The following is a 17,211-nucleotide window of genomic DNA, read 5'->3' on the forward strand; positions in this document are numbered from 1 at the left end:
ATTTTTGCTATTTTCAAGCTTAACTTCGCTAGGTTCTTTTTATCAATGTAGGAGGGAAAAGCGATAACAGTGGCACGTTTTCCTAAATTGGCTCTTTCTGTGCATTCTTTGTGTAAGCATCAACAAATTTATTTGGCATATTTCATTTGTTTCAGTGCAAATGCAGAAAATTATTATTTAGTTAGAATGAAAAAAACGACACGCCTAAACACACAGTGATGCCTTGCAACAAAACAATGTTTGCAGAAAGGAAATGGTACAGGTTATGTTTAAATCATTCTTCTTGTAGTATCATGTAAGCCAGAAACCCACCTAGTAGCGCTTCATCTAACACATTGTTAAGGCGTACTTGTGTGGCCAGTCATTGTTGTAGCCCATCAGTGAAATACGTGATCGAGGTCGGCGGTGCTTTCGTCTATTATTCGCCAATAAACTGGGCATGAAGTTTGTGCTGCTACTTGGAGGGTATTCACTTAGCCGGAATACAGGTTCAAGTGGGCAACATTGCGTTGACAATAAAAGAGTTTTTAAACAACGAAAGTTCTTGAAGGCCTAAAGTGCAAGCAAGTAAACACGAGCAGAATTTTTCCAATCATTCATTTTAATCTAGAGTATTATTGACCGACAAATTACAACTGGCACCTGAGAAAAGCCTTACTGATAATTTTGGAGCGAAATGAAGTTTAGATTGATGGAAAAAATACCATGTGGTAGCACTGGCATTCATGTGTACCTGCCTTTTTATCCATATGTAACGTTAAAAAAGAAATGTGCATCTACGCTTCGCCTTTAACTTCCCTGCGCGAAGTGTTTGTTGTAGCTCTTGTAGCTCTGTGTGTGAAAAATTATGGTCCGTAGATAACCCGCAACAGTATTTTGGCATCTAATATTTTCGTTTATATTGCAGACGAAGAGCCTGAAGAACCTAGGCTTACAGTGCTCACGAAACAGCATAAAAATGCTATTAGATCGCTCAGAAAGGTAAGTCTACAGAGTTCATTTCTTCAAAGCTAGTGTGCTGTACAAGACATTTCAACGAATGTCATGGTATGTCATCATAAAAGACGTAAGAAATGTTCATTCATGCAAACTTCAACGCAAGTGGAAGAATCTTGGATGCGCACACCTAATTGCAGCTTGAATAAAAAAAGTCCAAAACAATTTCTAGTAGTCCTATTTTCTAGATCAGGGTTTGTATTGCACACAAATTCTGTATTTTATTTGGTTTGTTATGAAAATCAAGTTGAATATTTAAATTCTGGCTTGAGTGCTCGCACAAAGCGTCTTGAAGTCACCTTCTTCGTGCTGTATTTTCTGAAAAGTCAGACCACGCTCGAATTATGCGGTTTACGTGTGAAAACCATGATCTGATTATGGGGCACGCCGTAGGGGGGGACTCCGGAAATTTGGACTACCCGGGGTTCTTTAACGTACGCCTAAATCTAAGTACACGGGTGCTTTTGCATTTCGCCCCCATCGTACTGGGGCCACAGTGGGCGTGTTTCGATCCCGCGACATCCTGTTTAGCAGCCCAACACCATAGCCAGTAAGTAACCGCGGCGGGTGAGTTAGACCAGGCTTGACAAAACATCGCACATTAAGCTTTCAAGGGGAACACGGTTAGCCTGGGTTTTGACTAAGTGACCGGTTATGTTACTTTTCATTAGCATTCTGTGGTATAAAGGTTATAAACAAGGATAAGGTGCCTTAGAGAGGCTGGCCAATGTTTTCATAGGTGGACCAATCTTCGTCTATGAAGATAAGTCCTTTTTCCTTATCTTTGACAAAATAGGTCCGCCTTTTGAAACGTTGGCCAGCCTTTCTGAGACACCTTATCCCTGTTTATAACATTTATATCACAATGCGCTACTCAATCTGTCTGCACCATTGTTGATTTTAGACTTTCATTAGCATTGTATTTTCCAGAGAGTAGCATGCTAATTACCTTGAGAAGAGATTGGAGCATGGCTCCTTACAATCAGGTTAATTCAACTTGTGTCTTTGTTAATATTCGAATGCACCAGCTATGACAGTACCTTTAGTGGGAATCATGGTTTGACTTTCTTGACGAGTTGACTAATATGTGCAGTAGGAGTGATGGATTTATGACCAGCGTCAGCCGCATCTTATCTTCTACAAAACGGCTCTTTATTCAGGCGTAATCGTGTTGTAGCTACACAAACATCTAATTGGAGCGTTTTCAGACCGTTGTTGATTTACGTTACCAACGTTACCATTGGGTTTCCAGGGCAAACTGGCAGGCGTCAACGGGACCAGTCGGGTCGGCAGTATGAGAGGCGAACAAGTGAAAACACAGTCTAAACTCAGCATTAAATGAAATTAAAGAGTAAAACTGAAATTTAGATAGATTCGATACGTACTAGCGGTACTGCAGCGCCCGTGTTCAGTCTCTGCTATCAAGCTGTGAATGCTTGCGGAAAATTTGTTTGTGATTTCTTGAGATAAATATTACCTTTTCATGCTTTCTTTTTCAGATCAAATATTTCGTAGCGCGGAGGAAATTTAAGGAGGCCCTGAAGCCTTATGATGTGAAAGACGTCATCGAACAATACTCAGCCGGTCATGTTGATCTCCTTGGACGAACCAAGAATATCCAATTCAGGTAAGTTGCACGCTGGTAATTGTCGGCATCTTTATTCTATAGCTTTCAAATCCACATGAGCCATAAACTCCTTCGATTTTCGTGCGTCTCCACTATGCCGCGATAAACTCAAAGCACTGCGCAGGAGGCTGCTGATTGGCTTTTAACTGAATAACTTACTCTTCTACGATGTCCTACATATTTAAGCACAGTCAAAATTCACAGGCGCGTTGCTCATAGGAACGAGTGCCTATGAGAATAAAAGTGCCGTTTTTGTCCTTGGTTGTCTGAAGAAGCATGTAGTAGAGTTTCGCTCAGCTCGTAGTAAAAGGTAAGACATCTGTATTGTGGGCGCCCAAAGCCTGATCCGACGCAGCGCCTTAGTAGTGCTACCATGATTAGTACTACTCAAAAAGAGCGTGGTAAAAAACTATTAATGGTTAATATATTTTTCAAGCTAACAGCATATCCAACAATGCAGTTTTGTTTATACTGGCTTCCATAAAAGTGGTCAAGTGAGCGCACTACTTCCACAAACTCGTCCCACTTTTAACGCTGCAAAAGGAAGTCAGGGAACGGCGCAAGATTTGCTGCAGTTTATTAGCTTGTTACAATGCCTAGCGCTTCCTTCGACCCGTAGCTCTGACCCATCACGGTGCTACTAATTTGTATCAGACGCTGTATTATGTCAGCATGTGCAAGCTCTTAGGCGCATTCTCAACAAAGGCGTTACTACATACGAGTGTCGATAGAATGACACATACATAGCTGCAATAGGGCTAGATGTGTGTCAACTGTGCTGCCTACAAAAAATTCTTTGCGATGGAAATATTCTTCTCAAGTGGCTTTGTAACTGAAGCAGGCCATGCTTGAGGGTGCCAGACAGAAATCAAAGCGGAATAATCGGCCAGAAGCATTAGGGTCAAACCAATTGTGGTAGCATCATTGTTTATGCAAGTGCATTCTAATCGCTAATGTTAGCTAATACTTCTCTTCATAGAAATCACTGAGTAGAGCAAAACTATTCTTCAACGGTGATCAATAACGCTCTTAAGGGTAGAGACTTGGGAATGTCGGTAGGTGAGGTTTGAAATAATAACAGCGCGAGAAACAGGGACGAACGCAATTCCCAAAAGAGCTGACGATACTTTACGCCAACTATACGCCCAGATATTTAAACGAAAGGGTACTCCCCCTTAGAGCTAAGCTATTATTTATTTAGGTGAGATTTTCTGCCGAAAAGACAATGCAGAATTTTTTCCGCTACGCACAAACACAAAATCAGATTATAAGTTAAAAAAAAAGCACCATAAAATTCAATATGGTTCACACACTCAGCGAGTTCATTTGCGTAATGTTTATTGAAGGCCTGTGCAACTTCCTGAAATAAAAAAAAAAGCCGGCAGATCCCACGCACTGTGGGAATCGTTGTTAGGCGAAGCATTGCGCGGGGAGCCTACCAAGTTAACGAAATGAGAGAACCAAGAAGTAGGCTGCTGTTTCATGACCTACATGACACGCATTTCGTGACATTTATGTCATGACCTACCTTTTATGTTAGTCATACACTCTTTTAATACTATGCAAATTTTGACACACACCGAAATAAAGAAACGACCATAAGAGCAGCAAGACGTAGGTGGGTGTTTCATGACCTACATGACAAACATGTCATGACCGATCATTTATGTTCGTCATGCGCTCTTCTCACACTATGCCAATATCGGTAGATACCAAGACGTAGGTGGCTGTTTCATGACCTACATGACGCGCATGTTATGACACTCACGTCATGACGTATCATTTATGTTCGTCATACTCTTTTGTCCAACTGTGCCTATTATGGTACTTACCAGAATAACCAAACGACCAATGTAAAAGTGGCAAGTGTTCGTCAAGAAATGCTTCGCATTTAAGACGTCTACCAGCCGAGGTGTCGGATATTCATAATATGACAGGCCTATATAAGTGGTATAATTTTAGAGCGCAGCTATCAGGCGCCCGCTCCTGCGTTGCGTGCTTGGCGTAACCGAGCGAACCGACGTTGGCCCAACCGAGCGCACCAGCACAGCGAAGAATGAAAGAGCGAACACGACTGCAGCGGGGGATAGCGGGGAAAAGACGGCGATAGCGAAGACAGCCCGAGCAGCAAAGCGGCGGAAGCCACCTTGAAGCACCAACAGATGGCGCTCACGTCCGCGCATCCGCGTCAGCGGCGGCGCGGTCCCAGCGGGGGAAAGAAAAAAAAGAACCAGAAAGCTCTCCTTCGCGCATAGCGTTCGCCGCAAGCGTTTCCCGGTAGAGATTACGATCGCTTAGCTGCAGTTGCCGGGAAGCGGCAACTGTGTGGCCGATATATACATACACACACACACACACACATATATATATATATATATATATATATCGCCGCGCGTCGCGGTGATCGGCGTGAAATGAAAACACGTATAGAGCTGCGCTCAAATTTCGCGTTTGGGAGTGTCGTAATCGTAAGTGAATTTTTGTAGTGAATCTTTTTTTTTTCCATTTCACCTCAAAATCTAGACTTGTGACAATATTCATAGTTAACGTGTCACTATACTTCTCATCATAAAGTTGTACTCTAATTATTCTGTAGGACGTGAGGTTTCAATTACTTGGCAGCGTTATAGTAAAACTTGAATATCTGTTAAAAATTAAAGTGTTATCCGGACATAGAAAAGGACGCTTGCTGTTGTTCAGAGGCTGTTCCAGGATAAGTTTTCACAGTTCTAGTTACATGTTTGTTTTTCATGCCTGTCAGTGAAGTGAGTTATTGGTCCGTTCATGAGGCTAGATTGCAAGAACACCCACTTGATTTGGCTCCAGCCGTGTTGCATTCAAAATAGGTTATAAATAAATGCATCCAAACGTAACTGAACAATCTTTTATTCACCGAATAAAAATACTAGACATCACAGAAGCAGTACACCTAAAACGAGAAGTAATAAAAAATGGCAACAATGCATATATTTAGGTGCCATTGTCGACTATCGCTTAAATTTACACCATCATTTTAGATCAGTTTGCTGAAAGGCTTCCATTAGTAAAAATCCTTGCTCAAAGATACGTAAATTGGGTGCCCACACGCTCACCATGGTATAGTTTGATTTAGTACATACCATACACACTGTTCTCTTACATCCTGGGGAAGTTCACACGCTACCCACACCTGGACTTAATACAAGTCACAAAAACAAGCACTTGAAATACTCACTTTCTCGTGCAGGCTATCAACGTCGTTACTATTTTCAGTCAACTAAAGATTTACTCCCTTCCCGTGCTATATCTGCACAGCGTTGATATAGAATTTCTTAAACTTTATCGCCGCCTACTTACGCTGGACTTTGTTAAAGCTCACTTACTTTCTAATCCTACCAGTGTTAAGCTTTCGGCAAAGCGCCATCTTTTCTGCCTAATATAGATAATAACTATGGTAAACAAACTCTTCTATACACAAACTTTTTCTTCTATAGTATTTCGTAATTTCTTAAACACTAATGTTAAAGACGCAACATCCATTAACCTGTCTTGGAATACATCGAAATCATTTTCATTTAATCTAAAGCTTTCTTATTTTTTCATTTGTTGTTTCTAGTGCTTTTCTTCTTAATTTTATTTGTACTTTTACGCTTACAAGCGTTTTATCGCTAATGGTCTCTGTTGTTATTTCCGTTTTCACTCTCACAGGAGGTCCGGCATACGGTTCTTGAACCACAGGGCCACCTAGTGTGAATGTAACAGTTTAATATTTGATGCAACTTTCTGAAGTAAATCTTACATCTGAAACGTAACACAAACAAAAGTGCACATATCATTAACAATATGATGGGATCAGTTGGTTACATATTATGCTTCCCATATTCTTGCTCTTCAACGCCTTTGAATTAGTGCAACGCTGTCGCTTCACTGTTCTCTACTCTGATTTATTGTTTTCTTTTTTTTTTCTTTTTTTTGCACTGAGCAATTTCTGGTGCAGTTCGGTCAGGCCTCCGAACTTCAGTATTCACGCGTCGCATTTTCGCAGTGCCATGTTATGCATATAAGTGTGCTTTATACCGAATTTTCATATAGTGGCTTTGGAAACTTCAAAAAAAAAAGATTGCCTGCGCAGGCGCGTGTACTGGTATAAAGATGATGTCTCGCCATTTGTTTACTTTCTTTACAGACTGGACCAAATATTAGGAAAAGTTGGCTCCAAAGCAAAAGATGTTTACGAATCAAAGATAAGCCTAGCATCGAGGATCGTGAAAGTTGAGCGAGCCGTAAGTACTTGTTTGTTTTTATCCCAGAATGTGATAATATTTTATTTGCAATGTAACATGCCGTCATTGGCTAGCTCAAGCACACATTACGAATAAAAGACGGCAGATTGAGGACGGAGCTGCTTTTTCTTCTTAGTGTTTTCTCTTCCATTTCTGGAACGTCTAAGTTAGTATTAGGAACTAATACAGAAGCCTAGTAGTGTTATTTTAATATCCTGTGCCTTTTATATTATTTTCAATGCGTTTGGTGCGGGACCTTATGTTTAGCAGCGTGATTACTCGCGAGCCTCGCTCGCGGGTTTACTTAGGCAGTGTAGCCATGACCATATCATAGAGGGTTGTGCGGATATAACCTATGGATGATGTATCGGCTCAACCTGGTGACGTGTTCACTATACAAGTTAGCCATGCATGTCATAGGCGTCGACCGTGTGTACCGATTTTCCTGGAGCGTTGCCACCCTGTTTCCACACAACCGTCTTTGCTTACCTATGTGGGGTAGTGCACTTGCATTAAAACCTGAAAATGTATTCTAAGGTTCAAGCAAGGAATGTTATCTTACGGAGCAACGCTGATCGGAGCAACTGAAAGTTACTCGGGGCTTTAAAGAATGATTAGCCGACAAATAAACATAGCAACAATTTTATCAGTGTACGACCCATCAGAATTTGGTTGTATGTTGTGTCGAGTCAGAACGTGGTTGGGCTCTCTCATCTCGTTGACGCTTTGCAAAGCATCAGCTCGTAAGCCAGAAGCACCATGTTCGAAGACAAACGTGCTTCTTACAGCTGTAAAAGAGGAACTGCCAAACTCTTTACATGCGAAAACAGAAGCAGCAGTATCTGCTGAGATACTAGGGGTGGTTAGATTCGACCAAATACGGTTTGTTTTCGTGCACCGGAGCGCTCATTATCTGCGCTGGGGCGGGAGTGAACGGTCGCCGAGCGAAACGAATCGATCAACACGCGTGGAGAAAACGACTCCTGGTTCCCTCAGCAGCCAGAGATATGCATATATTTAACAATGGCGGCCACAGCTATGGCGCTAGGTCGGTTGATGACAGCGCTATGGCGCTAGGTCGGTTGATGACAGCGCTCAGTAATAAAACAACGCCTATTCTACGTTAAATTGCGCAACTTTGTCGTCTTAGATTAAGATCATAGCTCATCCCTGATATAGGTGCGACGGACTGCATAACCTATATAGGGCATTGACTACTTTATGCAAATGTTTTGAGCTGTAGCGTGATTCGGGTCCAATATAAAGATTTCTCAAGCTCCACTCGCGAAAAGAGAAAAAATAAAGAAAGAAGAATTCAACATTACCTTTTATTGACTTCCCTAACGTGAATGTCGCTTTGGTTCATGCTTTGCCACCAGAATATTGGAAAATTAGGTATATCTGCAGCAACGATTTCTTTCAAAGGGTACCAAAGTGTAGTAGTCGATCAAATTACAGACCCTTTTTTGCGGCAATCCCGTGGGGGCCTCCATGTTTGATGAGGAGGTGACGCGTCCTTTGCTTGGCTCAGTTGCCTCCCTTTCCTTGGTGCTTGTAATTTATATGCATGACGCCGCTGCGGCTCAGCTAACCTTTGGTTCGTCAGATATCGTTAACCGTGACTGGGTGGTGTTGCGTACTCCAGGGAAGCGTATCGTACTGCTGCCGAGTTGTAGCCGCGCCTGCCTATCGTAGCTCGACCGACGTTACTATGGGGTAGCGTGGCGTTGTCGGCGGGCTGCAGGCATCCGGTAGACCACGACGACCAAGCAAGGGCGAGACGATTTCTAGTGCGAAACTTGCACGGTTTATTCAAAGGTTGATGAAATATGAAGAGAAGAGAATGAAGTGATCAAGAGTACATTTCGGAACCTCTTAAATAGGCTCTCTACAATCGCGGCAGGGATCTTGCTTCCGTCGACGTGACGTGACCGGCACAGAAAGAGGGCCCCTCCTCCTCTGGATTTACCGAACCTGCTGCAAGGAGGAAGCCGTCCCGCCTCCTGGAATTGTAGACGCCTGTCCGTCTCTTTCGCGCGTTGCTGGTTCGTGGAAGTTCTCCTGTAGACTTTACACACACACACACACACACACACACACACACACACACACACACACACACACACACACACACACACACACACACACACACACACACACACACACACACACACACACACACACACACACACACACACACACACACACACACACACACACACACACACACACACACACACGCACACACACACACACGCACACACACACACAAAAGAGACCTGTAAACAAAACACTGCGGGGCTTCCGCCAGACCGTCAAACAGTCGAAATGGTCATGACGAATTAGGAAGTCACGCTTCATTTCGACGAGGCAAGGTGTGCGAAGGTCGGGTGACCGAAATCCATTTCCGCACGTGGTGCCAGACGCCAACCGTAATAGCATCTCCGGCGGGGGAGGAAGATCCTGACGCGCAGGGGCCAGCAGCCGCTGTGCGAAGGATCGGCGCTTAAGTAGTAGAATTCCTCTTAGAGGTGACGAAGCCGTAGTTCGTAGCTGGTAGTTTCCTCGGAGTATAAATCCTCGTGGCGCACTTGTGACTTTTCTCCCTGATCCGGTCCGGTGAAATTGGTCTTGCAAGCAGGTCTCGCAACTTTTCGTCTCCTGCGTGGGCAAGCAATCACCCCTGAACAGTGCCGGATCCGCAACCACAAAGCAGCGAGCACTAGGCCACCCTCCTCCCGAACATACACCAAGCTTTTTAAAAAAAAAACGCTGCACCTTTCCCAATCCATACGCGCGTCCCTCCCCCCTGAACACTAAAAAGAGCCATTTCTTGAAAGCGTTAAGACGTAGTTATTAAAATCAGCTAACAATCGACTACACTTCGGAAAGAACGTATGAACGAACGTAAAAATCCCACAGAAACCCGGGTGAGTGATGGGCAACGACTCAAACCGTCGGCATTGCCGTTAAGCTTACCCTTCTTGTAGCGAATACCGAAGGTGTACTATTGAAGAACCAAGCTCCAGCGCAAAAGACGAGCGTTGTTCGTAGGCATGGACTGCAGCCATGTGAGGGGACAGTGGTCAGTCTCTATGGTGAACCTTGAACCAGCGATATAGCAAGCCACCTTCTGCACCACCCAGACTACGCAGGCGTATTCTTTTCTGATTTACTGTATGCGTCCTCACGAACTGAAAGCTTTCTACAGCCGTACAGTACAGGGTGTTCGTTCTCGTCATCTCTCTTTTACAGAGCACCACCCCCATTACCCCTGTCGCTGGCATCACACTAAAGAATGAATGGCTTAGAGTAGTCGGGCGCGTTCAACACTGGCTGACTCGTTAGTGCTTTCTTCAGCATACTAAAAGCCTTTTCTCTTGCATCATCCCACTTTAACTTTTGTGGTTCTGATTTTCTGAGAGCATCCGTTAAAGAACTCACACTCTCGGAATACCGCGGGATATACCTTTGGTAATAACCTGCCAAGCCAAGGAATGATCTGATGTCCCGCTTGGTGCGTGGTTGCTGGAACTTGTCTATTGCGGTCAGTTTAACCTCGGAAGGCCGACGATGACCTTGCCTATTACATGACCTCGATAAGCTACCTCCGCGCGCCCTAATTGGCATTTGGGAGCCTTAACAGTTAAGTTGGCTGCTCGTAGACGACACAGCACGGTTCGCAGGTGTTGCATATTGTCCGCCCATGATGAAGAAAAGATTGCTATGTCATCGAGATAGAGAAGGGCAAAGTCCTTCATTCCTCGTAGCACCTGGTCCATAAGTCTAGAGAAGCAATATGGCGCATTCTTCGATCCAAAAGTCAGGACTTTCGGACGAAAGGTTCCCATCGGGGAAATAAACGCTGCAAGCCTGCTTGCCCTCTCGGTCAACGGAACCTGCCAATACCCTCTGACTAAATCGAGCGTAGAAATGAAATTAGCACTGCTCACTTTCTCAAGCCTTTCCTCGATATGCGATATTGGATAAGTCTGGGCCTTCGTGATTAAATTGAGCCTGCGGTAGTCGATACATGGCCGCGGCTCTTTCCCTGGGACCTCAACCAAGATAAGAGGTGAGGTATAATCACTCTCTCCTGGCTAGATTACACCTAGCTCTAACATCTTGTTTATTTCAGCGGTCATGACTTCACGTTGACGAGGCGAAACGCGATAAGCTTTCGAACGGACTGGGTCCGACAAGGTTAACTCGATATCATAAACGATCCTGGTGGTCCTGCCTGGTGTGTCTCAAAATACGTCTTTAAATTCAAACACGAGTTCCGTCAGTTCGGCCCTCTGATTGGGATTCAACTCCGCCTGTTCTACTAACTTGTCAATGGCCTCGTGAATGTCTTTTGCCTCCGTCACTGCTGTTAACTCCGGAAAGTCGATGGGCATCTCCTCAGGTTGGTTAAGAGACATGTTCACAATGGCCTCCCTCTGCCGGTAGGGTTTAAGTAAATTGCTATGGTACATTTGTGGTGTCCTCCGTTTTCCCGGTACCGTGATTACGTAGTTTGTTTCAGATAACTTCTTAATTATGTCAACCGGTCCTTCCCATTGAACCTCTAGCTTGTTTTTCAATGGGGGTTTTAGGATCATTACCGTTTCCACAACTTCAAAGTGTCACGTGCGAGTCATCCTGTCATAGTAATGCTTAGCATTGCTTTGTGTCTTACGCATTTCCTGCCCTGCTAATTCCTGAGAAGTGTGCAGACGGTCCAAGAGCTCTACCACGTATGCCACAGCCGAAGGATTGTTGGCCGGCCTTCCCAAGCTTCTCGAACAATGCGGAGAGGGGAGCGAAGGCAGCGTCTGTAAAAGAGCTCTGAAGGTGAAAAACCTGTTGATTCGTGCGGCGCAGTTCGAAACGCGAACATCGCTGCAGTCAAGCAACTCTCCCAATCGGCTTTGTGCTCATAACAAAGGGCTCGCAAAAGCCGTTTCATGACTGAGTGGACTTTCTCTACAGCGTTTGACTGCAGGTGGTACACTGAGCTATGAATGATTTTCATATCGCACCTTTCCAGAAACGTTGAGGCCAGTGCACTCGTAAAGACGGATCCTTGATCTGACTGGATTTCTGGGAGAAACCCTACTCGCGCGAAGATAGACAAAAGCGCGTTGACGATCTCCACCGAGCTTATTTCTTTGAGAGACACTGCCTCGGGAAATTTCGTTGCGGGGCATAGTGCAGTAAGAATGTGTCGATAGCCAGACTACGTTGCAGTAAATGGTCCCACTGTGTCTATTATGAGCCTGCGAAATGGCTCCGTGATAATGGAAACAAGTCTCATTGGCGCTTTAGCCTTTAGTCTCCGGGCTTGCCTATGCGTTGACATGTGTCGCAGCTTCTTGCGAATGCATCTACTTCTCGAATGCAGCTGGGCCAGTAAAATTCCTGCAATAAGCGGTCCTTTGTTTTGCGAATGCCGAGATGCCCTGTCCAAAAGCCCCCGTGAACCAGGTGCAGGAGCTGCTCACGATAGGGATGCGGCACCACGAGTTGGTCGAATTGCACTCCCTTTCGACTGGTGCATTTTCTAGAGGACGCCTGTCCTTTTGAGGAACTTCACGTTCTGTTTGGTCACACATTATTTAGCGTCCGGCCTTGGGTTACGCAGGGTGGAATCTTTTTCCTGCTCTGCAGTCAATGTGGCATGGCTTACATTCAATAATTTTTCTCTGCATTCTGCCTCGCGAGACATTTCAGGCTCCGCTGCTTTCCTGACTTCTTCATTAGCTGAAGTACTTTCAGCATCATCCCCTATAGGGCTGTCCTGTTCGGTACTGGTTGACGAATCCTCTGTCAAACCTGTTTCCTCCACCACTGGACACTCATACACTGCCTTGGCCGCGAGCTCCCTTGCCTTGGAACGAGTTCAGGCTTGCACTATCCCTTCACTAAACCCGATCTCCCTGCGTCGCAGCAAATCCTCAGATTTTTATAAAACAAATATGGATACTGAGGCGGGAGATGTGCCGAGAAGGCAGCTTCAGTGTCCAGTACTCAAAAAGGGCCTTCGATACGAATCTTGGCCACAGGGAGACAAACACTGGAGGTTTCCACGGCTTGCCTTATCCAAGCACATTCTCCCGTGAACTGGCCACCCTTCACGTACGACGGGTGCACCACGTCCATTGTGGCTGCCGAGTCGCGAAGCACTCTACACGGTTTGCAGTTTACCACGAGGTTTCGAATATACGGTTCTAGCAATTTCAGATTTTCTTCGTTAATAGTTAGAGACATCAACACAAGTTTCGGATTTTTGCATCCCACGGAGATGTGCCCTGTTTGCTGGCAGTTGTAGCAAACTATTGGTTTCTTGGCCTCGAAAGCTTTTTTTGTCTTTCTGGCGTCTTTTCGGGCGACTCCTCCCTTCCCTAGCTGTTCTCGTAACTACTTTTCACCGAATCTGATCTTTCCTTCGATTTATACTGATTCGATTTGGACGATCACTCTGGCTTGTCGGGTCTGTATTTATTCACCTCCTTCTTAGGAGCTTCGTTGCCTTCGGACACCCGGCGAGCTACGTACTCCTCAGCGAGATTTGCCGCTCTCGTGATAGTGTCTACGCCTGGTCTATCCTGAACCCAATACTTGATGTTTACTGGCAGCCGGCGGTAGAACTGTTTTGAAGCAACGCACTGCATCGTCTTTTCGACATCGCCGAGTGCACCCTCTTCTCTGAGCCATTCCTTCAGGTTTATCTCCAAGGTGTATGCAAAATCTAAGTATGACTCACTTTTGGTTTTCTCTACTTCCCTGAATTTTCCCCTGAATGCTTCTACTGATAATCTATACTTTTTAAGCAGATTCGCTTTGACTTCATCGAAGTCTCACCTTCTTTCTCCATGCGGGCGATGATATCCGCTACCTCACGTGGCAGTAACGTAAGGAAGGGTTGCGGCCACGTGTTTCTCGCGAATTTTGCCTTTTCACACGTGCGCTCAAACTGTACCAGAAAAAGACCTATGTCCCTTGCTACTGCGTAGGGTGCCATCAAGTCTGTCATTCTGCGCTCGCTTTCGCGTGCCTCTGTGCTAGGTCTTCCAGTATTTTGAGCTTTGAGGAGCTCAATTTCTAGGCGCTTCATTTCGAGGTCGCGCTCTTGTTTTGCCTCACGTGCTGCCCGCTCGCGCTCTGCTGCTTCCTCTAGGCGCCTACGCTCCTCTTTTTCATCTTTCTCTAGGCGCCTACGCTCTTCCTCTTTCTCTGCGATGCTCTCTAGGCATTCTTCCAGTTCATCGTCGTCTGCCCCGATCGCTTCGATCGCCTCTATGATTTCCGGCTTTCTCTTTGATTGGGCAATTTGGAGGCCGAACTGTTTGGCCAAGCTCAACAATTCCGGCTTCTTTAGTGCCTTCAAGTTCATGGCTGCACTTAGTGCTGCTAACTCTTCACTCTATAACAACCTTGACGTACTCAAAACTTCCGTCAACGGTTAAAGAAAAATCACTGCACTGTACTTTCCAAAATATACGTAAAGCCAGGTGATATCTTGGTGAAGAAAGGCCGTGCACTCACCATATGCAGTCATGAATCCAGTCACTTTCGTTTCGAGCTTTGTCGCCAGGACGAAGAGGCTACGATCTCGTAATTGTCCTCCAAGTTGGGGTCTCCTGGGTTGCGTATCCCAATCGCTGCCAGTCAGTTTTTTGCGTACTCCAGGGTAGCGTATCGTGCTGCTGCCGAGTTGTAGCGGCGCCTCCCTATCGAAGCTCGACCGACGTTACTATGGTGTAGCGTGGCGTTGTCGGCGGGCTGTAGGCATCCGGTAGACCACGGCGACCAAGCAAGGGCGAGATGATTTCCAGTGCGAAACTTGCACGGTTTATTCAAAGGCTGATGAAATACAAAGAGAAGACAATGAAGTGATCAAAAGTACGTTTCGGAACCTCTTAATAGGCTCTCTACAATCGCGGCAGGGATCTTGCTTCCGTCGAAGTCACGTGACCGGCACAGAAAGAGGGCCGCTCCTCATCTGGTTATACCAAGTCTGCTGCAAGGAGGGGGCCGTCCCGCCTCCTGGAACTGTAGACGCTTGTCCGTCTCTTTTGCACGTTGCTGGTTCGTGGAGGTTCTCGTGTAGACTTTGGCCGTTCGAGGAAAGGGTCCCTCTAAAGTCGCGCATACACACACACACACACACACACACACACACACACACACACACACACACACACACACACACACACACACACACACACACACGCACAAAAGAGGCCTGTAAACAAAACACTGCGGGGCTTCCGCCAGACCGTCAAACATTCGAAATGGTCATGGCGAATTAGGCAGTCACGCTTTATGTCGACGAGACAAGGTGTGTGAAGGTCGGGTGAGAGAAATCCCTCTCTGCACGTGGTGCGGGACGCCAACCGTAGCAGGAACGGTCACGCCTCATTTCGACGAGGCAAGGTGAGTGAAGGTCGGGTGAGGAAAATCCTTTTCTGCACTTGGTGCCAGACGCCAACCGTAATAGTGGACGACAAGAAGCTTTGGCCACAGCTTCAGAGGGAATGTAAGAGCTGATTACGCCTTGTGCAAAATGCTGGTTGTACTACAAGCGCGGCTATAAATCTATTCCAAGCTATACAAAATTTTCTCTTATCAATAGATATGGTGAGTATGTCTTGCTCTTGTTTCTTTACTTGGTAAACACTTTAAAGACGCGGATTGTCCTATTTGAGACCAAGTGACGTTATTCGGTGTGGTCACCACCTGATTGTTTATATTTTGCCCAATGGCTCCCAGATGTGCTCAGTTGCGAAACATTTGTTCTTGTGCTTGAGGCGTGGATATGTTGTACTTGGAAATAGCCTTTTTTGCAAATACGTGTTGTCGATATAGTCACTCGCTTATCCTCTGTAGACAACCAGGAAACGTTGAGCTTCGAACATTCTCGTGTAGTCAGTGTAGCCACCATCACCCATGCTTCGGCACATTGATTCAAGTATGCACCCGTCCATTTATTCTTGATACGAGAATGACAGAGTGGGTTTAAGTTTAAGGGTACGTTGCGGTAAATGTGTGTAAATAACTTGCGAGAAAATTAGTATGCGAGGAAGCAGCACTACTCCCGCTGTCAATGTATATTGAGCGGTACTCACTCTTGCCGACGCTCCGTAGTTGAAATCTTGTCTTCGGAGGTTGGTGATAGAGCGCTGGCGGGCGAGTACAGTTTTTTATTTCATCCTGGAGGACAGCCGTGCACAGTGAAGGGCCTGCAACACAAGTCATTCTTATTTAGAAGCGGTTCATTCAACTTGGTTACGCAGATTCATTCCATTCGTTAATATGCCAATCGCTACTCTTGTAGCCAACTACTGCACACATCTCCCCCCCCCCCGCCCCACGCACACACACCGTTCCACATTTTGCAGCAGGAATGGAGCGCAGTGCTGTTGTGGACACCCAGTTGCATTTCGGACAGTTTATGACAGAAGGGCCGACGCGGTAGTAGTTTCGTATTCGTGCGCTTTCGCTGAGGCAACGCGCGGCGTGGCCCCGAAAGCGTCATTTCGTTCCACTAGAAGAAACTGCTTCGCGAAAAGGGCCTATACTGCTAAATTATTCCATCAGATCTCTATTCTGATTCATGCAACAAAACTGGGTCGACAAATAGCATACGAAAAGCGGAGCGAGCTTCATTTTCTTGAATTGTTGTGCCAAAAACTCTGCGTCGACACTTTTATTTGAAGTCAGTAATTTAAAATTTTTCACATTTCTGCCTTTTCGGTCCACGAAATGTTCACGAGACTCGTTAGCTTGAGTCACTCAGACTTGTTTTTTTTTTCGAAGTGCAACGTAGTCTGGCTTTGCCGATAGACGAATAATTAGACCGGGCGAGACGCCGTCATAATATGAGATGTCACGGCGTTTTCATGCAGGAAGTTCATGACATCGCCGCCATCCAGCCTCCGAGGCGAATCCTTGTTCCTTTTCGTCGTTCCTTGTTTCCGCCAAGCGATATTTATGATCCACTCAGCAATATGAACCGACTAGCCCTGCAACATGTACTTCAGGATTATGGTCTTTGCGCCTCGGACACGTTAGCTTTGATTACGTTAGTTTAGCGCAAAAAGCGCCCGGGTGGCGCGGCGTATTCTCATAGCGATTGCAGGGGCATCGAGCGTCACCGGCGGCCTTTCAGCCAGTCGCGTTCAACCGCGGTTGCTAAGGCGCTGTGCCTTCTAGATTTTCAATACATGGGACCCGGCCTCCACTACGGTACCTACTGCGCCCACGGAAACTTCCGTGGTGTTATTTCTAAGGCAGATCGCCGTAAGGCGCCAGAAAGTATGATGAGGCACGACTGAATTG

At 45.7% G+C, this 17,211-nt stretch overlaps 1 protein-coding gene across 3 annotated transcripts in view; it reads left to right on the top strand.

Moving 5' to 3' along the window:
• Positions 1-17,211, top strand: part of LOC142584827 (potassium voltage-gated channel subfamily KQT member 1-like) — a 528,313-nt gene that overhangs the window by 501,874 nt on the left and 9,228 nt on the right. For all 3 annotated transcript variants that reach the window (XM_075695111.1, XM_075695109.1, XM_075695110.1), the window contains 3 exons: positions 908-981; positions 2,496-2,623; positions 6,789-6,885. In XM_075695111.1, the coding sequence (XP_075551226.1) occupies positions 908-981; positions 2,496-2,623; positions 6,789-6,885 (299 nt within the window). The remainder of the gene's footprint in view (positions 1-907; positions 982-2,495; positions 2,624-6,788; positions 6,886-17,211) is intronic.

This window comes from Dermacentor variabilis, chromosome 6, assembly GCF_050947875.1.
Source record: "Dermacentor variabilis isolate Ectoservices chromosome 6, ASM5094787v1, whole genome shotgun sequence".
NCBI lineage: Eukaryota > Metazoa > Arthropoda > Arachnida > Ixodida > Ixodidae > Dermacentor > Dermacentor variabilis.